Source organism: Prosopis cineraria, unplaced genomic scaffold, assembly GCF_029017545.1.
Source record: "Prosopis cineraria cultivar Desert tree isolate PC_DT_omini unplaced genomic scaffold, ASM2901754v1 PC13, whole genome shotgun sequence".
In the NCBI taxonomy this organism is placed as follows: domain Eukaryota; kingdom Viridiplantae; phylum Streptophyta; class Magnoliopsida; order Fabales; family Fabaceae; genus Prosopis; species Prosopis cineraria.
In genome coordinates this window covers 15,708,117-15,732,161 of record NW_026555344.1, presented here as the reverse complement: position 1 = coordinate 15,732,161, position 24,045 = coordinate 15,708,117, and the positions used below count along the sequence as shown (strand labels likewise).

Here is a 24,045-nt window from a genome sequence, read left to right as displayed (position 1 = left end):
TTTCTTCACGATAAAACAACCATCATATAGTTAATTCATGTATTTTTCCTGGTGAGACATATAGTATGCCAGTGACGACATAATTTCGGGTGTAAATTTCTTTAAATTTTGAATTATATGCTGATAATAACTTAAAATCATATGTGTACGTTTTTTTAATCGAAAACAAGGTAAGGCCAAAACAATATTTCTATTAGAAATAATACGAGGGGATAATAATTTTTTTTTTAACCAAAAGGGGATAATAAATATTTAAAGTATGGGAAAATGATATTAAAATTTCTTTGAATTATCTAAATAACATTTTGATGCCTCAAAATGCTATAATTTTCTTGAAGTTTTTAGAAACTTTTTTATCATTAAGGAAGTAATATAAAAGATCAAATTGCCCTGATTGAAATAAAAATCTCAAGCCTTAGAACAAACACTTGTCAATTACTATTGAATTCTTACAATTTTAGAAAGAAAGTTGTGAATATTAGAATAAAATGTGTGAATGATAATTGACATTTGCAACATTTATGGAATATCAAAATTTTAGATGCAAACTTGCAAATTGATGTTAAATTCTTGCAAATTTAATAGAAAAAGTTGTGAATCTTAAAACAAAACTTGCGAATGAAAATTCATATTTGTAACACTTGAAGAATATCAAAAGTTCAAATACAAACTTACAAATTGCTGGTAAATTCTTGTGATTTAAGAAGAAAAATTGTCAATTTTAGAACAAAACTTGCAAGTCAAGAGTGCAACGTATCTGTTTCAAGGCTTAGGATTTTTATTTAAATCAAGATCAATTAATTTTTTATATTAATTATTTAATGACAAAAAAGTCCCTATAGATTTTAAAGGAATTATGACATTTTAAGGAACTAAAATATCATTTATATAATCCTTAAAGTATCTCAATACAACCAGTTTAGGAGCTCATGAGGAGGCTCCAAACTGACAAACAATGCATCTCTGATTTGTGCATGTCATCCATGCGTAGGGGCCATGCCAATCTCTGATATCGCTCAATACCATGACCAGCACCTATATTTCACATGTTGTTAGCAAAATAATAGATGATAGGTTAATTTGTGCCAGGAAGTTATGTGCGAGTTTAAATAAGGGTATTCAATATCAAGTCTCCAAGTTTTAATAATGTTTGTGTGCAATTAAGTTTATACAAACATGCATCCTAATTAATGAGCACAAATTTTTTCTTCTCTTTCATTAATGAAATGTGTATTTCCTCTTATTTACTTTTAATTTTAAATACCATTAAATGAGACACATTTGTTCTCTAATTCAAATTAATTAAACACAAGGTGGCATCGGCGTAAATTATGCGTGTAGCAGACAATCTTCCACCTCCAGCACAAGTGATAGCCCTTTACAAGAGATGTGGCATTCAATCAATTCGTCTCTTTGATCCAAGCCATGAAGTAATGGAAGCCCTAAGAGGCTCAAACCTTAGAGTAAGCCTCGGATTCCAAATGATGACCTTCAACTCCTAGCTTCAAGCCTAGCAGCGGCCAAGCAATGGGTGAGCGTCAACGTGGCACCATACAAAAATGATGTCAGCATCCAGTGGATTACCGTAGGGAATGAGATCATCCCAGGACCTCAAGCCACATTAGTCACCCAAGCCATGCAAAACCTCCACAATGCCTTGATCTCCTTAATAGGCCCAACAAGCGATATCAGAGTTACCACAGCAATCTCCATGGCTGGTCTCAGAAATGGATACCCTCCATCAAACGGTGTGTTTGCAGATGAGATTGTGGAAGTGATGAGAAGCGCATCAAGTTTTTCTCGCTCAAACAGGTTAAACTTTTTTATATTAATATACTTTACTAAAATAGCTAAATCATTTAGTTACACATACCCTAAGTTTTATACTTCCTCCATCCTAAATTATAAAACACTTTTAGAGAAGATTGAATATCCAAAAGATTAGGCATTTTTCCAATAATGATGCTTTTTCAATATCACTCTTTTCCTTATATTCCATCTCTTTAATATTCTTTCATAAATGAAGTATTAAATGAAAGATTTCTTTAAAAGTTTATATTTTCCTTTTGAAAAAAATCAAGTTATAAAGTATATATATTTAATGAGTATTATTGATATGCGTGATTTTGTGTAAAGTATTTTATAATTTGAAATGGAAGGAGTATATTTTTAATTAATCCATCTACTAATTTTTAGATGTGAGACTTCTTTGACTTCTTTCTCTCTAATAAAACAGGCTCTCCTCTTATGATAAACACGTATCCTTACATGGCTTATGTATCAGACCCACAGCATATTTCCTTTGAGTATGCAACTTTTCAATCCTCAAGTCCTGTGGTGGATGGAAACCTGCAGTATTTTAGTTTGTTTGAAGCTATGGTTGATGTAATTAATGCAGCAATGGAGAAGATAGGATTTGGGAATGTGCCTATTTGGTGGGTGAGACAGGATGGCCTACAAAAGGGAATGAGCCATTTACAAGTATAGAGAAAGCTCAATATATAACCAGAAGCTTTTAGGGTTTGTGCAGAGTGGCAAGGGTACACCAAGAAAGCTAGGACAAGGCGTGGATGCATTCATATTTGCCATGTTTAATGAGGACAAGAAGGAAGGCATTGTGGAGCAAAATTGGGGAATTTTTAATCCAAATATGAGTCCTATTTATCAGCTTTTTGGTTGTTGATTAGCATCTTGATCCATCATGATGAAATGATAAAGAAAGTTAAGTTTTTAGATTTTTTTTTGTAGATTGTGTTATAACAACATAAACTATATTCTATAATCATCAATGTTGCATGCATTGACATTAAATTTGTCTGGGACTAATTTTAAATTCAAATTGCGTAAGGGAAAAGAAAACAAAATCAGATAAATATGGATATTAAACTATTAATTTTTAATTTTTAAAATCAATTTTAAATTCACATATTTGGACTCAAGAATTTTGATAACATATAATTCATGTAAAATAAAACTCATAACCAGCTGCTTGATTATCCTAAGGATCATCCTTCCTTAACATTATCAACATCATTGATATTAACAATATTCACTACCATCGTTGATATTAACAAGCCACCAATTCCTTACTTGCCAATTTTTATAATCATGATATATAACTCACTATACGAGAATCTTCGCTGAGCGAAAAACTAAGAACTATCTCTATGAAACCTCCTCTATGATTTATATATATATATATATATATTATTATGTATTGTTCATTTTACATATATTGTGTTGGGGGCTTTTTGTTGGCTTAAGGTTTGTGAAGAAATCACTTCTGATTTGATTGTATAGAAATATTAGATGTTGTGTTTTTGGGCATCTTTGAATTTTTAGCCTGGTATGAGATTGGTGTGTGCGTGTATGATGTAATATTCATTATATATACAGAATGGACCATTTTTTTCTTGTTATTAAATAATATGATGATTATTAAGTATGGGCTTCATATTTTTTAATCTTTTTGACATGGTATCAAAGTCAAGTTATTTCTTTTGCAATTCCAAAATGATTTTTAGAATGGATAATTCAAGTAGATCGAGTTCAATTCGAGCTAGCTCAAATAGACCTAAATTTATAGAAAAAGGTCGAAAGGCTAAGCTTAGCCCTAACTGCTTCAAGCCTATTGAAGGCAAAGCATATTGAGAAGATAAAAAGGTATCTGTACTCGAATTCAAGTTTCATGTAGCAGAGGAATTGAACAATTATATTGGACTTCCAAATTCCAATACCAAGTGCACATATATCCTCTTTTGTTCTCTCTTTCTACATTCGCACCCTCAATTATTTGCCTTTGAGATTTGAATCTGAAGGAGGTAGAGCCTTAGAGAGGAGGCTGGGTCGTTAGCTGTAGATGAAAGGAAATGAACAAGGAAGATAGAGATTCAAATCTGATATGAGCTCGTGATTGTGGATTCTTTGTTCTTGTCTTCTTGATCTTATTTAAACGAAACATGGCTATGTGCATGGGTCTAATGCCAAGCAAAGAAGAAGGAAGAAAAACAACGACGAAGCTCGAATCTGAAGGAAGGTCAAGTTTGCCAAGAAAGAGCAAAAAGAAGAATGAAAGCAAAGTGACTATGAACTGTCATGTGAATGGATTGAGCGAAGAGTGACTACGTGTGTGAAGTGCGATGAAGGTTAAAACTTGAAACCATGACAAGTATGAACCAAGGTTCCCTCTTAGTTCCTTTCCTTTTCATTAATTATATTTTTTAAAAAGAGTATTCAGCCTTATTCGGGCAACCTGAATCAACCCAAAGTATCAAGAATTTCTTAAATTTTTAAGCTCAGCTTTAAAATTTTTCAAGTTAATCCAAATTGATTAACTAATAATGTTGTGGAGTCAAAGATGGGTTTCTTCGGGAGTATGCTTCTAGGGCTTAGTCCCCAATTGATTAACTAATATCTTTTATCATTATGAAGAAAATGTTCAAGGAGAAATTGTTGTTTCCTCAAGTTTCCCCTGATTCAGATGATTGACCTTCTAATTGAGAATGTAGAGAAAGGTGCTTTAATTAGGCTAGAACATATCATAGTGGAGCAAAACATTTCTGAGTTGGCGAAGTCAAATATCAAACTACAAGTGCATCCGAGGGTCATGGAAGATTTAAATGACCAAGCTCTTTTAAAATTTCAAGGATGATTGTGTAAGAATTGAAAAGAGATGTATCAGTCGAATATCAATTTGCCACGAACAAGGTGTGGATGATCATTATTAAATGATATGATGCATCTTAAGTATGTGCTTCATATCATTTAGTCTTTTTCACATATTGTTAGAGCCAAGTTCTTTCTTTTACTGTTCCAAAAAAAAAATTCATATTGTTGTGGAGTCAAAGACTGGGTGATGACAGTTTCTTTAGGAGCATGCTTCTAGGGCTCAGTCCCTAGTTGATTAAATAATAGTTTTTTATTGTACATATGTTCACGGAGAAATGATTTTTTTTTTTATTAGATTTCACTAGCTAGCAAAAACATCAACACATCCCCTGATTTAAATGACTAACACTCTTACTCCTTCTCTGTCAGTGGCCTAACAAGGTTTGGTTTGCCTCAACACTTGGCCTAAAATTTGATAGCTCCAATGTGCTATGCCTTGATAAATGGTTCCTTGATTTTTGTTCAAATCTTATGACTAATGATTGGCAGTCAGCTCCTTTTGTTATGACCTGCTGGTATATTTGGAAAAATAAGTGTGCTCATTACTTTGACAAAGTCCCTCTTCGGCCTCTAGAAACTTCCAAACATGCTGAGGATGCTCTTCTTGAATTTTGGCCTGTCAATGGTTGGTGCAATGCTACTAAACGAGATCACAGCCAATGCATGGAAGTGGTTCGAAAGGAAAACTAGAAACCACCTAATATAGGTATAGTGATATGCAACTTTGATGCGTCTTACCATGCTGATTCTAGCACTATAGGTATTCGGATCATTTTCAAAAACTATCATGGTATTCTTCTTGCTATATCCAGAGAAAGAATTTGTGCCACTTCACCATCCATGAGTGAAGTTTTTGCACTTTCCAAAGCTCTTTCCCTTGCTGGACAATAAGGTTTCCAGATAATTACATTTGAATCAGATTATAAAGTCTTAATGGATGCAATCAATTTTGGTCACACTTGCCTAGAATGGCCTTGTGCTATCCTTTTTGTTCAAGGCTTCCTTTTGAATAATAATACTTGGTCCATTTCTTGGATCCCTAAGACTACTAATTTAGCTAGTGATTGGTTAGCTAAAGAATGTTTCAAGAAGTGTACCCTTTCGGGTGGGATTTTTCTCCCCCTCCCCCTTTTTCTGACTTGCTTTCTTTAGACTTTATGACTTGTTCTAATATAATTACTTGTTCTTTAATGAATTTTCTTTCTAGCGAAAAAAAAAAAAGACTAACCCTCTTTATTGAAAATGAAAACAAAGATGCTTTGATTAGTCAAATTTTTTATTTAAAATATCTAGGACAATTGCCAGAATTTAGTAGAGAAGTAGATTATCATTAATGACAACTAGGTTTCTATAATGACACTAAATTTTAAATTTAAATTAAAATAAATTTTCTCTCAATTAATATTTTATTTAAATTAGTTTTATAGCAAGTGGAGGGGTGGTAGTTTAGAACTTATGCTAATAACTTGCTTGAAGATCTAGACTTAGAATTTTACCGAACAAAAGTTTGATTTTACTTTGTCTTAAATTATAAAAAAAATTTGTGTCTTTTCTTGTAATTTTTTCTTGTGTTATTTCTTGTAGTTTTCCCAATTTTTCTTTTTGTTCAGAATTTTTATATCTATTGCGTGAAACAGAGCATTCCCTTTCGGTTTATTTTCTTCCTTCTCTTCGCCGACATAAGCTCATTTGATTCTTCACCGTTAGTCTGCGTTTCTGTTCCTTACTGTCGACTGCCCTTTTCACTGTCATAGGTCATCCACCACCCTTCTCCCGCCAGCGTCGATCTGCCTTGGTGAAGTGGAGTTGTTGGATTTTCTGCTCTTGCTCGCCCCTGCTTCATTCATGATCTTCTCTTGCTTCATCGTCGGCATGTATGGTGTGTGAGCTTCAATTTCTTTCCTTCCTAGCTGCTGGAAGTTGCATGGGTATATGTGGTAAGCTTATTCTTTTCCTCACTTGACCGATGGATGCATTCTTTTTTCTCTTTGAGCTGCTGTGACTGTTGAAGGAGGGAGCTATAATTTTGTTTTAATTGTTTTAGCTGGCTGTTATTGAAGGAAGAAGCTTGTTGAATGAGTGTATATATATTTGAATTTTTAATTGAAGATGCTCATTTTAACTACTCTCTAATGTGATTCAAACGTTTGATTGGTATTTATTTTGAGATGTTTTATGTTTTTAATAATGCTTGAGTAGTGTTTAAAAGTTTGATTTAGGAATTTATTAATGATGAGAAGTTGAAATGGATATATGTGAATTGGTTTTGTGGTGAGCAAATAAAAATGCTCCAGGGTATTTGTTTAATGTTTATGAGAAGAGTGAATATATTAATCAATTAACATAATTTAATTTGAAATTTACTAATGGGAAGGAGGAAATTATATTTAGAATTAAGAGATTTTGTTAATGTTAAAAATACTTTACGAAATTACATTTGAGTTTGAAAGTGAGTTATCTATTTTATATCAAGGTGCTTATTTCTTAACTTCACTTGGAATGTCTGTGGAGTGTTCATTGAAATAATTAAGAAAGATCTTTTATTATTTTAGTTGGGTTATTGTTAAGTTAATAATATGATAAGGAAGTTGTTAGTTGAAAATGTATAGTTGTGATATTATTTAAAATTAATTTGAATGTCAATAATTGTTTGAGAACTTGTTAGAGTAAAAGTAACTTTGTTAATCGTTGATAATTAGGATATTAAAACACTTACTTATTTATATTAAGAAAAGAATGAATAAGTAATTTTTGAATTGTGATTAATTTATTAGGAAAATTAATGGCACCCTTGGAAGTGAGAAATTGAAGTGAAGCAAGCTTTAGAGTTATTGAAAAAAAAAATTCAGGTAAGTGGGTAGTGTTCTAAATAATTTCTTACAACGTGTTTATAAATTTTTTTTATTTAAATTTTTATATTATTCCCTTATAAATTGTTTAAATTCTTCGGTTAATCCTATTTTTATTATATATATTATTTTTCTTACTTACCTCACTTTTATATTAATTGATTTATTATAAAATATGTTTTATATTCATTAAGAATTATGCTATTATTAAGGAATATTTGAATCAAGTACATCATTAATTGATTATTTATTTTAAGTATTTTTTGATTTAAATTTTATAATTTACATGGCAGTGGTTAACACGATGATTCGTGTATGAAAAAAAATTAAAAATAAAATTTGATAGTTGAGTATTATATTTTGAAAGAAATGATTTTAAATGAATGTCTCAACTCCATGCATGCTTGATTTAATTACGGGGACTGAGTTCAGAATGTTGGATGCTAATAACAGTTCCGTTAACTCTTAGCGCATCATGGTACATCTAACTAGCAAGGTGCATTGAAGATACTAGCCTTGTGTGCTGGCCAACATATGTGGAATAGAGGATGTAGTTTCGTGGATATAATCCACGCTTGTTATTTGTGAGCTTTATGCCTGTACTTATTTTTTGTGATTTCTTGCCACACCAGATGTGTTACTTACCCTCGTAGATTGTGTGTCCACATTTGTTAATCATTCTGATTAAGTCTCACTACAGAAGAGATTTTGAAAATATTTTTTTAAAATTTGATCTCAGGAAGCAAATTGTATTTTTTTTTTTTACTATGTGAATTTTATATTGAGTAATACACACACACAGAGAGACCAAGATCTTTAAGCATGTGTAAAGATTTAATAATTTGGAATTTAAAATTTTAATAATTTTATTTGTATTTATGTATTTTTTGTTTATTCTATTTTCAATTGATTATTTTAATAAATTTATAATTGGCTTATTGATTGTTTTTCATTGTTTCCTTTGACTATGAATTGCGATGCCACTCACCAAAAAAATTTTCTTTAGTCTTAAATATTGAAATTGACCATGCACCTCCTACTAATCACTGAATGGCACAATTATTTTTTTTAAACCGTGGAAGTATGTATTAGTTACTTTTGATGTAAATATTTTTTTATTATTAGATGTTAAGTTAGCACTCCACATATACTGTAGTTAGATCCTAGTCTTATTTTATTATTAGAAAATATGTTGGTATGGAGCTAAGCTCCTTTCTGGTTTGATTGACAGGTTTTATCATTATAGAAATATTCAATGGTCTTAATTACAGGACAAATTTTGCTGAAATTTATACAGAATAGTTAAAACTTTATAAATTTTAAATTTAGATGTAAATTTATATTGTTATTTTGAATTAATTAGTTAATTATAGCTTATAAAATGTGAGTCTATCTCATATTCGTGCTGGTCATACCCTTAATATCAGGATGTGATAAATTCCTTTCAAACCTTTACCGATTTGCAATGAACAAGGCATGGGTTATCATTATTAAATAATATGATATATATTAAGTATGAGCTTCATATTTTTTTTAGTCTTTTTGACATGGCATTAGCCAGGTTCATTCTTTTACAATTCCAAAATTTATGTTCATATTGCTGTAGAGTCAAAGATGGGGTGATTGTAATTTCTTTGGAAGCATACTTCTAGACTCAATCCCCAATTGATTAACAAATACTTTTATCTTAATCAGAAGGAGTGAATGGAGAACATGTTCATAGAGAAATGGTTGTTTCCTCAGGTTTCACTAATGAAATCATCAGCCCACCCCCTGATTCAAATGATTGACCTTCTAATTGAGGATGCAGACGAAGGTGCTTTGATTAGGCTAGAATATATCATAATGGAGCAAAACGTTTCTGAGATGGCATAGTCTAATGCCAAACAACAAGCGTGTTTTAGGGTCATGGATTGAGTAGAGAGGTAGATCAACCATATGTTACTTAATAAACTAGAAGGCTTACCAATTGCTTAGAAGTCAACAATAACCTACTATTTCAATATCATCTACAGAAGATGTGTAATGTCTACCTTAATATTGTCAAATAATTACCACAATTTAACGTACAATAGTAATTAGGAGTCATTAAGCTCATAAACTTACCTTAATAATAGCACGATTTAATAATATAACATAAAATCTTTGAAAATATTTGAAACTCCTAAAACCCTTCAAAATTATATTCAAACTCAAAACAATAAGTTTTATACACAATGAAAGCAACTGAGAATGTAAAATTGTAATACATAAGAAAATAAGGGGCAAAAAATTTTTTATCATAAGACATTGTTGGAACGATTGATAATATTCAATATAAAACATTTGATGATATATTATGGGTAAAATGTGAACTCATTAATATAATATTTTCTTTGATATACTCTTCTTATTTAAACTCATTAACTATGAGAGAGAAATAATACAAATTTAAAATTTTTCTTAAATATGAGTAAAATTAAAAGTTTAGTCTATTTAATGACTTAACCACATTTTATTAATTTCAATAAGTAGTTAGATTTGTCATATAATAAAAACTAGATATGGTGTATTTTGCAAAATATAAGATTTTTTTTTTTTTTTGTTATCTACAAATATCCTCCTGTTAAAATTAATCTTCTTAAAAATATTATTAGATAAAATATAAGATTCAGGACTAAGGAATTTGGGCCCAACATGATGTTACCTACTTAGGTCTCCAAACGGGAAAAAAAAAAAATCGAAAAAGAAGTATGGGCTTAGTCTATCTCAACCATTAAGCCCTAGGATGGCTGGCCCTATTTAAAAAAAAAAAAAAGACAAGAAAGAAAGAAAGAAATAGAAAAGGAAAGTTTAAAGTTTCAAACCCTAATTCCAATTTTCCTCTCTGCCACCCTTCCCCTATCTCTCAACAATGCTTGGTGAAACCAAATTTGGGAAAAATTATTGATGGAAAAAAAAAAATCCTATTTATGATGTTTTTTGGTTGCGAGGGTGTGCCAAAGGAATACATTCTTAAAAGGTGCGATGTTTTTAACTTCTAAATTAAATAGTGAGTTTTTCGAGTCCTTTATCACAATTTTTTTAAATACAAGTGCTTAAAAGTAAAGGAAATGAAAGACTAAAAATGGAGAAACATGCAAGACTTGCATGACAAGAGTAGCTATGTTATTGATAACAATAAAAAGGAAATTACAACAAAAACAAAAGATGGAAAATTGAAAGGAAAAGTGCTAATGTTATTGTTACTACTATGTTAGGAGCTAATGCTCTACAGATTGCTAGAGGACTTTAGCACTCTCTATTGGATGAATGGTTCGCTAAGGGCATTATGTCGAATTTACTAAATGATAAAAGGAATTGCGCTAGGCAAAGTAAAGAATGACATCAATGTTTTTATACTAAGCAAGTAGACTTTAACTTGTTTAAAGAAATTGTTTGAAGAAATATGTGTAGAGTTGTATGTAGAGTTGAAGAAAGAAAAAATATGTGTTGTGATTTCCCTTTTGTAGGCACAAAGTGACAGTTTTCTTCATGTTTCATATTTTACTCTTTTAGGATCATTAGTTGTTGTTTTCTCCATGACTTCCTTAGCTCTTACTTTTTTGAAATGGTGCATTGCTTGACCAAATGTTCCCTCCAACCACATTTTTTTTTAGAAGCTTTAGGTTAGCTTTAGGCCAAAATACACTTTTTAGTCCAAATAGTTAGGCTTGATACCAAAATTAGATTTTATCCCAAACAATTCTTTTTGCCTCAAGTTATAAAATATTTTTTTAATAAAGTTTCACATACCAATAAATATTATTAAATACATTTAACAATCTTATTTTTTAAAAAATAAAAATATAAATTTTCAAAAACACTCTTCATTTAATATATTTAAAATAGAGGAGGACATAAATTAAATAAAAAAAGGGATAATATTAGAATAAGCATATTCAATAAAACTTTAATCTTATCAAAATATTTTACATTTGAAATGTCAAAAATTTTTTAAAAAATATTTTATAATTTGGAATGAAGATAACACTAAGTAAAGGGAAGTGAATTGAGAGCGATAAATGTTGATTAGCCTCGCTTGTAAATGGAGGGCTAATTTTCTGGGTGACAGATATGATTATGAAAGGGAAAGTTTGCAAACTCTGATTTGTTAGTGTGATTTGCATCACAAGTATTTCAACCATTTTGAGATCTATGTGATGGAGATTGACAGTTAAGTATCAAAATATTAATAACAGTTAAATTAGATTTTGGTAATTTTTTTAAAAGTAAGTTAAAAATATTAATCTAAATAATTGTAAATTTAAGAGCTTTAATCATAAATAAATATGTAAGTATCAAATATAATTCTTATATTGTAACATAAATTTTTATTTATAACTATTTAAATTGATATTTATGAATCATGTTTTAATAAAAAAATTTAAATGTTTAACCATCATTAATTTAATTTTTTAAAATCTAGCTGTGATTCTCCCTATGGTTGGACTTATGACTTATGAATTAATAGGGTTGTACGTAATTTTTTATATGATTATTCTAAGCATAATTTTTCTTATTATATTTCAATTAAAAGATTATAAACATATAATTTAATTAACAAGTATTTAGTTACATGTAGGAATTATATATAGTTATATTTATCATGCTTTGGTTAAAGAAATAATATATTTATAATGTATTAAAAAATATATAAAATGTACTTTCTGACTCAATTTATAAAACATTTTTTATAGAGATTCAATGTCCTAAAATATAGATACTTTTGTCAAAAATAATTTCTTATTAATAATATTTTTTAATATTACCATTAATATATATTCTCTCACTTTAATATCCTTTCATAAATAAAGTATTAAATAAATAAAATTTTTAAAAGCTTATATTTTTATTTTTAAAAAATAAGATTATAAATTATATTTAATAAATTTTATTTTTACGTTTGATTTTATTTAAAAATATAAGAATGAGATAGTATCATTTTTATTTGCATAATGTTAGAAATTCTATTGATTTATTTAAGTGAAATTATGATGGGGAACGTGGGTTGGCCCTCAAAACTAACCACGAGAAAATCTCAACCCAACAAAAAAATAATTACTAGCCCAACCCAGTGTAATTTTCTTCAGCTTGTGGTGGGCTAACCTATATGGGTCATGTTGACTTACAGTTTCAGCTTTATATAAAATCCTGAAATCGCATAATAATATTGCATTAATGGATTAGTTTCTATTAAGTATTAATTAATGTTGCTGTTGATATTGCATTAATGGACTAGCCCTTATAAGTCACAATTCAGCACACTTATGAATTATAATGCTGCTATTAAGTACTCCCTCTGTTCCAAATTACTATAAGATAACTTTTAATTTATTATCTCAAAATATAAGATAATTTTACAAAAATAAAGTTTCATTAATTATATTTTTCTAATATTATTTTTCAAATAAAGAGATATAATTGCGATGATTGTAGTTTAACGATTAATGGCATCTTTGATTTCTATTTTCAAAAACTATTTTCTGCTTTTAAAAACAAAATTTAAAAAAAAAACTTGTTTTGGATTAGTGTTTTTAGATTAATTGTTTTCAAAAATGTTCTCTTTTTTGTTTTAAAAATAAAAAATGAAAACATCTCAAATTTATTTTTATTTTTTTCCAAAATGCACTACATTTAATTTTTTAAAACTATTGTTAGCTTGATCAATTTTAAACATAAATCACCACCATTAATCGCCAACTACAATCACGATCAATATATTTTTTTAATTCTAAAACTGTCATTACTTTTATTTTTTTATTTGAAAAACAATTATGAAACTGTATTAAAATACAGCTTTTAAAAATAAAAAATAAAAAAAACCAAATAGGCCTTAAGAGTGTTTGTGAAAATTTAAATTGATAATAATAATTATAATAATGGAATTGCTCTGAAACTTTTTAGGGGAAAAAAAAAAGTCTTCAACTTTCTCTATGTGTAATAGTTTGTATCGTGAAATTGTTATAATTATTAAAAATATTTCGTTAGTTATCTCATGTCATTCCGAAAGTATTAAAAGTACCAAAAAAGTTTTTTTATTTTTTTAAAAAAAGCAAAACAAAAGGGCACTATATAAATATCCAAACAAAGAAGTCTTGTGAAATCTCATTTCCATTGTGGCACTTCATGGGACAATTGCACCAAAGACTCCTAGTTTTTTGAAAAAAAAAAAAAATCATACCTAAAGTCAAATACATTTTGAATTGTTCATGCAGGCGGAGCATGTTTCCTCTTGAAAAGATCTATTTTTTTTAAGTATACAAATTTTTCATGTATATATACAATACAATATTCATAAAAAAACATAACAAGGTCTATAAACCATACAATATCCATTTATTATACATAATTCATATGCTTAAGTTGAATAATAATATATAAATTTTTTAGATGTATATATACCATAATATCCATAAAGGAAATTACAAACTCCATATGAGAATAAAGTAATGTTCATTTATTATATATAATTCGTGTGGTTAAGATGAATAATAATATGCAAATTTTTTAAATATATAAACAACACAATGTCTGTAAAAAACATGACAAAATTCACACATAAACAAAACAATATATGTTTATTATACAAAATTTGTTTGGTTAAGGATAAATGTATCTTTTTACAAATAAATATATTTGCATTTGGGGGTTTTTATGTTTATAAAAACAACTCAAAATATATTGGACCTTAAGTATCATTTTTTCCATTCTGAAGATATTGGGTGCTATTCTACCTATTTTTTAATGCTAAGATTTTGGTTATTTGTCATATACTAAAAAAATTTAAAAAAATTTACGAGTGCAAAAAAAAAAAAAAAAAATCAGTCCATGGAAAAATACAGCCTCAACGCGCTGCTTGCATTGACCTTCTCTCAACAACTCATGACTTTAAGCATAGATTATAAATACCAATTATTTTTTTAAGGCAGGTGGGTTGGTGGAAGAGATAATGAATGTGATTATTTAATAATATATTATTATTGAGGATTACTTTTCTAAACTTTTTATACTTTTTATTTTTTAATTAGTTTCTTCCCAATCAATGGATACATTAAATAAAATAATTTGCCAGGTGTGCTCTGTATCAAATAAATTATACATCATATCTCAATTGTTCTTTAATCCCCTCGCTTCCAGAGGCACATGTTGGTTGGCTTAAATTATCCTTTTTTGTGATGTTTTGAAACTTGTTTTTCAAAAAGTAACGTGCCGGTTAAAGAATACAAAATCATTTTCAAAATTTAATATATGTTTGATAATATCATAATAATGTTGTTATCAATTTATAAATTTACACCGAATACATAATTATTGTATAGTGTGTTTTGTTTGTACATTACGTCGTAACTGAAACGTGACAAGTCAAACGTCAAAGAATCTTCTCTTAATCTCCTTTTTTTTTTTTAATTGTGGGAACAAGTTTCTAGTAATCTAAATCATCTGTAAATTATTTTTCAAGTCACATGTAAAGTGATTTTGACATTTTACACTTGAAACAATAGATTAACGTTTAGGAAGTTTTTTGCATAATTAAAAAATTTTATAGGAATATATTGTTAATTTTTTTGGGAAAAATACTCCCTCTATCTTTATACAAGCAAAATCACATTTCTCAATAGGTATTTATTGCAAACTTTTCAAATTATTTATCAAAATTTTATCATTCATAACCATAAAAAATAATTAATGAAGGCTTGATTAACACAATTAATAAAGAGTATTGTAGTTTAATTTTTTATTTTCAGGCATAATTAATATAATTAATTAATTTTTTAAATTGTGTGATACATTTTTTTTTCCTAAGTGCAAGGATATATAATAAAACCTGAATAAAGTGTTAAGACTTAAATTTATGTTTTTTTTTTTCCTCATACCAAGAGAAAGTTATTTGTTGGGCAAAAGGAGAGGCAGCGAGTTAGTTGTGTATCACCTGAAAATTGTGCGTGATTTGCTTAATTTATACGTTTTTAGTTATATTAAAATTACATGATATTCCCTTTAATCTTATTTACAAGTTATTTTCAACATTTTTATCAAAACTAAAGAAAATATTAAATTTTACTAACTTTGTTTAAAAATTCAAAATTTTTTAACTTCATTCCTATTAAATATCCCTATTTTAAAATAAAATAATTTAGAATTTAATAAGCTTTCTAATATTTAATAAGGGCAAAATGATTAAGATGAATATAATAATCATTGAAGTGCCTTATAAATAAAACTAAAATAAACACACACTCTCTCCATCCTATAAATAAAACTAGAAGAGTATCTTTTTTAAAATACACTTTATTCTAGATTTTCATTGTGATAAAAAATGGGTAAAAAGAGTTATTAATTAACCCTTAAACATTATCTCAAAGTTTGATTATTGGATGTATGTATGGAAACCACCATTTGGAAGAGGACAACTCTTTAAATAGTGCTCAAATTTTTTGATTGATTAGTCTCATGGTTGCCAACATGATACATTTAAAAACTAAAAAAAATGGATAAAAAGAGTTTTTGATTAAAAGATAATAAGTTAAGAAAATAAAATTAAAGTAAAACATAACACAACATGTTTCTGTCTGCAAAAGAAATTAGAGATACATGTATAATTTTTTAAGAAAAATTATTTTTTTTCGTAAGAAAATTTTAAGTGAGTTGAGTTTTGAGAGTTCATTAGAGTTAAAGCATATTTATAAATTCAAAGAGTGTTAATAAAAATATTTAAAATGCCAACAAGATCTTTATACTAATAATGAGATTTAATCAAGTTATAGGTTAAGTCTTTACTAACTAGATTAATCTTTGATCTAATGAATAGATTAAATAAAAAAACTAGGGAGAATAGCATTCAAGGACATGAGAAGAAAGTTTTTTGTAGGCAAAAACCAATAACAAGTTCATATTTTTATTTTAATAATAATTAATTATATATTAATTTTCATATGTAAATAATTTTTTTATCAAATCTTTGGACGTGATTCTCCCAAAAAAATGACATTGATTATAGTGGAAGAAAATATAATTGCTCAAGCATGGGATATTGAATTTGAATTTGTGTGAATATAGAATATATATATATGATATTAAAGGATATGTTTTCAATTGGGTTCGGGAATGCTCGTATCCAACTTAATTTGATAAATATATAAAAAGGGCTCAAAAAAGATTGGAGATATATGTATTATTTTTTTTTTAGAAAATTAATATTAATTTTTGTTTGCAAAAAAGATTCGAATGAGGAAAAAGACGAGATATATTAAGCTTCTTTGACCCATTGAATGATGTGACCTGCTTTAGAAGATAGACACCAAAAAGAATCCAAAAAAGAGGAGTCGTTGTCGCTGGCTTAGCCACCACGGAGAGTCATTTTAACATATTTTCTTTCAAAATTTATTAAAAATTAAAGATGGGGTTGGTGAGAATAAATCGCTAAATTGGACTTTCGCATTTCTACATTTGAATTGAAAACAAATAAAAGATTATAATTATTTCATTATTTTTGGTGTAGTAAAATATATTAACTTTGTAGATATATATAAATCATTCATATCATAGGATTGGAGCAAACTAAACCTCTGAACTTAGTTTACTTTATAGTTTATACCTAAAGGGTAGGAATCCAATACTTCATCATTTATTAAGGAGCAAGAACAAGCTATCACCAATACCATTTTAGGGAGAATGATAATAAAATTTTAAGAAATTAAATTAATGATAATTAAATTTCTAACAAAATTTTATGAAAAATGGATTGTAAATATCGATTTTAAAATATATAAACAGGAATTTGGATTGTGAACTGAAAATTATATTTATAATTTAAATATCTAATTTACAATTGAAACTCTTGAATTTATGATTATTTAAATTGATATTTATAAATTATTTTTTAGAAAATTTTATTAATGATTAAATTATTATTAATTTAATCTTTTGAGAGTTAAATGTGATTTTCCCTATTCTAAGTTGGCATGTTTTATTTATTTATTTTGTTAAAGTATAAATTTAATTATTTAATTTTATACAGCATTTGATTTTAATCTATTAATTTTATAGAGTACTTTTTAATCTTTAATCCTGTTAGTTTTATTTCAATAAATTTTTATATTATATTTTTAAATATTGATAAAATATTCTCGAATGTTGACATAATAAGTTTAATTTTTTTAAAATAATAATGATTGATATAAAAAATAATTAATTGAAATTAACAAAGTTAAGATTAAAAAAATTAAAAAGATATTTTATAAAAATTAAACGATCAAATTAAAACCTTATATAAAATTAAAAAATTAAAAGCGTACTTTAACAACAACAAAAAAGTAAGCAGGTGAGAGAATATAAATTTAATTTCCATGTGGTTCACATCTTATTATTTTTTGGTGAATTAAGATGAATGACATTCACATTCTTCCACACCAATAATTAAATTGATTTGGAATCGCTATGATTTATCAATTTGAATGAATTAACATCCATTAGAAAAAGACCAGAAAGAACTATAATGAAGCGTCAATCTGGACAAAGCTTGTGAATCAAAGTCCTCTTTTTGATAATGAGATGATTCAAAGCACCAAGTCTTTTATTAATAATAAAGTAGGAATGAATGAGTCAAGTGCATGTTACTTTCTCAAAAACAAACAAAGAAATGAGAATTCGCCACGTCACTTGAGCTGTACGGTGGACCCCACCAAGTGCAGATGTAGCAATACTGTTGGTTTTGATTTTGATCCTATTGAGTAGGTGCACGTTTGGCTTACAAAAAATGCTTGTCTGAACCTAATGGTTTAGAATTAGTTTTTTTTAATACCTTCAAATATAGTGAATGAAAAAAAAAAAAATCTTCATAAGAAATTCAAAGAATCTGACTTGATTCAATTCAAGTAATATTATAAGTCTCATAAACAGAATGATATATATTGGGGGGAAAAAATCTGAGCAACCGAATAAAGTACAGAAATTAAGCATAAAATAATAAAATTGGACATCAATATAATTTTTTAAAAAAATAAATAAAGTATGGGTATAACCGTAAAAAAAGTATAAATTATTTTTAATATTCTATATTTTGAATCAATTAAGATTTATGGCTTATATTATGATCTAGATAGAGCAAAGTACAGAAATTAAGTATTGAATAATAAAATTTGACATCAATAAAGTTGATTTAGCTGATAAAAACTAACTTCATATCTCAAAAAAAAAATTATAAATATTCCCGTCAATGCTTTCAATATTATATAATATGTTCTAATTTAAGGACCCCTCAGAATTTAATTAACCAAAACTGTTCATGACAAGGGAAAAAAAAAACTAAAACATAATTAATGTTTTATTATGTTACAAGATATACATTATTTTTGTTAAAAGGAAAATATAAAAGGCTCAACTTTGAATGGGGCAATAACATGGAGCGAAAGAGAAGATTATATATATATATATATATATATACACATTACTTTGAGGTTACGCTAGTTGGTGTTATATTTTATGATTTTTTTAGTTAATTTAAAAAATGCAATTTTTATGATACAACTACTATATAGTTTAAGCATAAAGAAAAATAAGATTAATTACCAGTTCACCATAAAAATCTGAACAAAATTTACTCACTTAAATTTAAAAAGATATGACATATGTCAACATCAAATCTAACTTCCTCATTGAATACAAATCACACAAATCCAAACAAACAAAGAACATGATGATCATGAAAATCATCATCACCATCATATAATTAAAACAACCACAAAAAATAGCACTGCCTCTTTCCTAGCACATGAAAGCCAACATCAACAATGACACAACCAATGATCCCATCAAGCTCCCAAAGCCACCAGCAGCCCCGCTGCTCGAAGGGGGGGGCGAGGTAGTTGTTGAAGAGTTGGTGGATGGAGTAGACGGTGTTGATGGGGAATTCGGGGTCGACGGGGTGGCCGGACTGGTGGGGGTGGAGGCGGCGGCAACTACATCGATGGCAAGCTTCATGCCAGAGCCACAATGGCCTGGAGTAGGGCAAATGAAGTACATTTTGCCTGCTGAAGACAAAGCAATTTTTGTGTTTCCACCACTATAAGTTTTGAGGGCATTGCCAGTACTGCAGCTATTGTAGTCATTTTCATTAACTATGTCCACTCCATGGCTGGTGTCATATGTGAAAACTGTTTGCCAAAATAAATCAATATGATTGGTTAGCTTGGTGTCCTTGAAAACAAAAATTAATTAAATACTTACCAATAATTTCTCAAGAGGAGAAAATTTGCACATAAAAAAAGATAAAAAATAGAAAAGTATGATTGTGAATTGTGCATAAAGTATGCAAGGAATCAAACGAATCATTTATGTGTTGATTAAAATTATAAAGAAACTTTAGTTGTAGATGTCAATATACAATGTAAATATAATTTGAAAGAAAATAAAGTGAATTTTTTCTTTAAAAAAAAAGAATTTAAGGGGTTAGAAAGTTAAAAGTTCTGAGTGTATGAAGCTAATAACTCAAATCAATGGAAAAACACAGGAAAACAGAGTATAACACAAACCACAAAAACAGAGTAAGTACCGCGTTTGGTATGAAAACGACTCTCCTTCATAAGAGTAAGCACAATTTTTTTTTTAAAAAAAAAAAAATCAAACTGTAATGTTGACATGTGATTTAATTGTTCTTATAATGCCAGTTAATACAGTCAAACAGGACAAGAAAATATATTTAAAAAATAATTTTTCATGTAACACTATCAACACTAATTTAGTTCTCAGACTCATTTGGGGTAATAAATAAGGCAAGTTATTCTCTTTTTTAAAAAAAAAAAATCCTACAAAACTTAGGTTTACCATCACCCACCTAGACTAATTTGAACTTTCGTTGTATAAGACTGTTATTATAAACAGCAGCCTCATAGATATCTTGAAGATGTTTTTGGTATTTTTATTTAATGTAATTGCACATTTCAGAATGCAAATTCAAGATCTTAGAATTAGTTGATTCAAACAGTATAGAAGGGTATAGTGGGAAACTCACCAAGATTGTCACCAACAGTGAAGGTTTGTCCAGAGGCCCAAGAGGCATAATTCCCAGAAAGGCCCCAGCCAGCGTTGCCTCCAACGGTATGGTCTGTTCCATGCACAAAAGGAACAACCAGAAGAAGAAGCAGAGCCATCAAAGAAGAAGAAGAAGCAGCCATGACTGATCTCTCTGTTTCTTCTTTTTCTCAGAGAATCACAACAGCCTAATTACTTTCTAGCTTAAGGAAGAAGAAGAAAGAATGTTGAAGATGATGATGATGAAGATGATGTGTTGGCTTGGTTGAGAAAGCTAAGAGAGGGTACATATAGATGAACTGAACTACCTACTCCCACTAATGTGTTGTTTAATCTCTTGTGCCCACTTTGTTAATTAAATTAAATAAATTATTGAGAATAAATAATAAAATAATAAAGTAGTGAGTAGCTATAATAATTTGACGTAGTGGTGGTAGTCCAGTTTGGCATGTCCCTAGTCCCCACCTAAAGCATTGGGAATGAGATGTATCGTTGCCTTTATTTGACTTGAAAATTTTATTAGATAATGAAGAAAGCAAGTTGCTTTATATACGTGTGTGTGTGTGTGTGTGTGTGTCTGTGTGTGTAGAACAAGTAAAATTATTAATTATTAATTAATTAATTGTCAATATTATGAGTTCTTAAGTTGACTTACAATTATGCCATTGGCCGCCATGCCCTGCTTTTCTCGCAAGCTTGGAGTTGTGGAAAATAAAGATCACCAAAATATATTCTTTTTGGGGATAAATTATTTTGCATTTTCTAGTAATGTTGTTATTCATATTAACTAGTTCTAGACGTTAGTGAGGTTAGATTTTTTTTTTTTGGGGATTATATACAGGTAGTTTTTATGCTGGAAACAATTTTGTTGAGATACCATTAGACATTAGATGTGGGCACTTTTTTAATAGATTATATTTTATAAAAAGTTAATTATTTAATTTCTATAATTTTGACTTAATTATAACTCAATTACTAAACCTTAACTTGTTTTAACTTTATTTTTATAGTTTTGACTCAATTGCAACTCAATTTTTATAATTTTAACCACTTAAAATATTAATCCCTACATTTTAAAAATAAAATTATAAATATTAAAATTATTAAGAAATTTAGAAATCATTATTTTAAATTACCAAAACTGTATCATTATAAAGATTCTTTAAAATTTTTTAAAATATAAAGACTAATATTTTAAATTATTAAAATGATAAAGAATGAATTACTATTGAGTTAAAACTATAAAATTTTGGTTGCCTTGAGTTAAAATTCAGAAAACTATTATAATTAAATCAAATTTATATAAATTAAATGACTAATTTTTGCTATTTTTATTGATGTGATTCTAAAGTAAATTCTTTTATCTAGAAGATTTGAATTCGAACACTTGCTTATGGGTATGGACCATGGAGTATTGAATGTTATCGTCATATTAACGTCAACAAAATGTGTGTTGATTCCTTTGACCCACAAAAAGTTATGTGAAAGGCTCCGAGTTTGAATTTATGTGATGATTCTTTCTAGAGAAGGCAATAACTAACACATGTATATATTCCACACTGTAAAGACACCAATGAAAATGATATATATATATATATATATATCTTAACTAATCTACCCGTTCTCGTCAATTTGAGTACGTAATTGAGATCTTCATTATTATTTTTTTCTTCAAGTCTGAAGCATTTATTGCTATTGACAAAAACATGAAGTTTTCGGAGAACTGTACTGTGTCTTCTCAAATTAGTTGGGGCATTGTGATTTTTTTATGACAACATTTCGGAGCCTAATCAGCATCCAAACGTGGGGGTTTTTAATGGGAGAATGACTCCGAGGGCCCTAGAGAAGAATAAAAAAACAAAAAGAAAAGTAATATATAAATTTTAAGAGAATCAATTAATTCAAATGAGATCCTAAGTGTCGTACTATAGAAATTTACAAATTCGGTTCTCAATTTTGTAATTTTATTGTGTTGAATTTACAACTGTGTTCCAAAATTTAATAGGAGAAACAAAATTTATTCAACTATATTAAAATTTTAAAAATAAATTATAAATTCATCACAACAAAATTATAAAATTAAAAGACGAACTTATAAATTTTTAAAATTTAACACTTGAAATATAATTTAAATTAATTGGTTCATTTGAAACCTATATGTCATTCTCCAAAAAAAATAAATAAAATAAGTAATGATAATTCAGAATAACCAAATATTCATCTATAAACAAACTCAAATTCACTGATTCACTTGTGTATAATCAGTTGTTTTGAACTTCACTATTTTTCCCCACCCAAGAGCCCTTATTGCCATTCTCTTTTTATTGTATTACTTAGGTGTCTTCTTATAAAAAGAAAGTATAGTCAGACATTAAATATAAATATATTTTTTAATAGGAATTTAAATATTAATTTATCACGATGTGAGGGACTAACATATTCTGTCAAATATAAGTCCTATTAGTTAATTTTTTTATTATTTATAGGTATTCTTTTATTAAAGATAATTTTATTAAAAATATAATCATACATTAAATATAAACATATCTTTTAATAAAATTCAAACTTTAATTCACGTTCTTTTCTCTCTAACTTTCCGTTGTTGGTAACATGCTTTCTTTTTTTCCTGTTCTTAATGATTTAATTTTGGAAGTTTTTCCAGGAGGGAATGATGTAGTAGATTCATTTGCATGTAGGCCTGGGCACAATGCCAGTCAAGCCAACATGGTCAAAGCTCCGGGGGTCAGTTTGGGTGTGCCATCCAAACTCCAAACCTGGACATGAGAAAATGTTGTATATGAAAAAATTATATTATATATATATATATATATATCATATCTTTTCCTTTCCTAACATTTTTTTCACTTTATTTTTTCAACTGTCATGTGTTTGCCATTTCCCCATTCACCTAATTCTGGATATCTTCCTCTGGAATATAAATTTCTTTTTGGTTTTTATGTACATTTTTGCCTTTATAATATAATTTCTTTTGAATTAAAAAATGTCACAAATAATATTATATATAAAACGGAATTATATTTTATTTCCTCACTTATATTTATAATATATATATAAGGAAATTATTAGTAATTACATTTTAAAAACAACACTTTCTTATAATAGTAATTAACATTAAAACCTTCACTTGAATAATTATTTCTTATCAAATCATCTCTGATTATGGATTAAAAAAAAGATTATTTTTTCTGCCACTAAATCTGACAAAGCCCAAAATTAAACTATTATCAATGTTTTGAAACTTGGATCGAACGTCAAACCAAAAAGAGTAATGGGTTGCTGTTTGCATGATTCAATCGGTTAGACTGACAGTCGAACGTGTGATATAAAATTAAATAAAAATAATATTTGTATATATAAATATATTAATAAAATATTAATTTGTTAATGGCGTTCAGGATCTTGACACCAAAGGCTATATGCCTGAACCACTGGAGCTGAAGGCAAAGGCATGTCGGCA

At 28.0% G+C, this 24,045-nt stretch overlaps 1 protein-coding gene and 1 pseudogene across 1 annotated transcript; one reads left to right on the top strand and one right to left on the bottom strand.

Annotated features, from left to right (window-relative positions):
* Positions 1 to 1,331: 1,331 nt before the first annotated feature.
* LOC129289925 (probable glucan endo-1,3-beta-glucosidase BG4) lies at positions 1,332 to 2,683 on the top strand (annotated as a pseudogene).
* A 16,441-nt stretch (positions 2,684 to 19,124) lies between these two features.
* LOC129291474 (uclacyanin-3-like) lies at positions 19,125 to 20,837 on the bottom strand. Its single transcript, XM_054928840.1, has 2 exons — positions 20,548 to 20,837; positions 19,125 to 19,690 (listed from the first exon to the last, which is right to left on the bottom strand). Exons 1-2 carry the CDS (start codon positions 20,708 to 20,710, stop codon positions 19,302 to 19,304), a joined length of 552 nt encoding a protein of 183 aa, XP_054784815.1. The 5' UTR covers positions 20,711 to 20,837; the 3' UTR covers positions 19,125 to 19,301.
* Between the last annotated feature and the right edge of the window lie 3,208 nt (positions 20,838 to 24,045).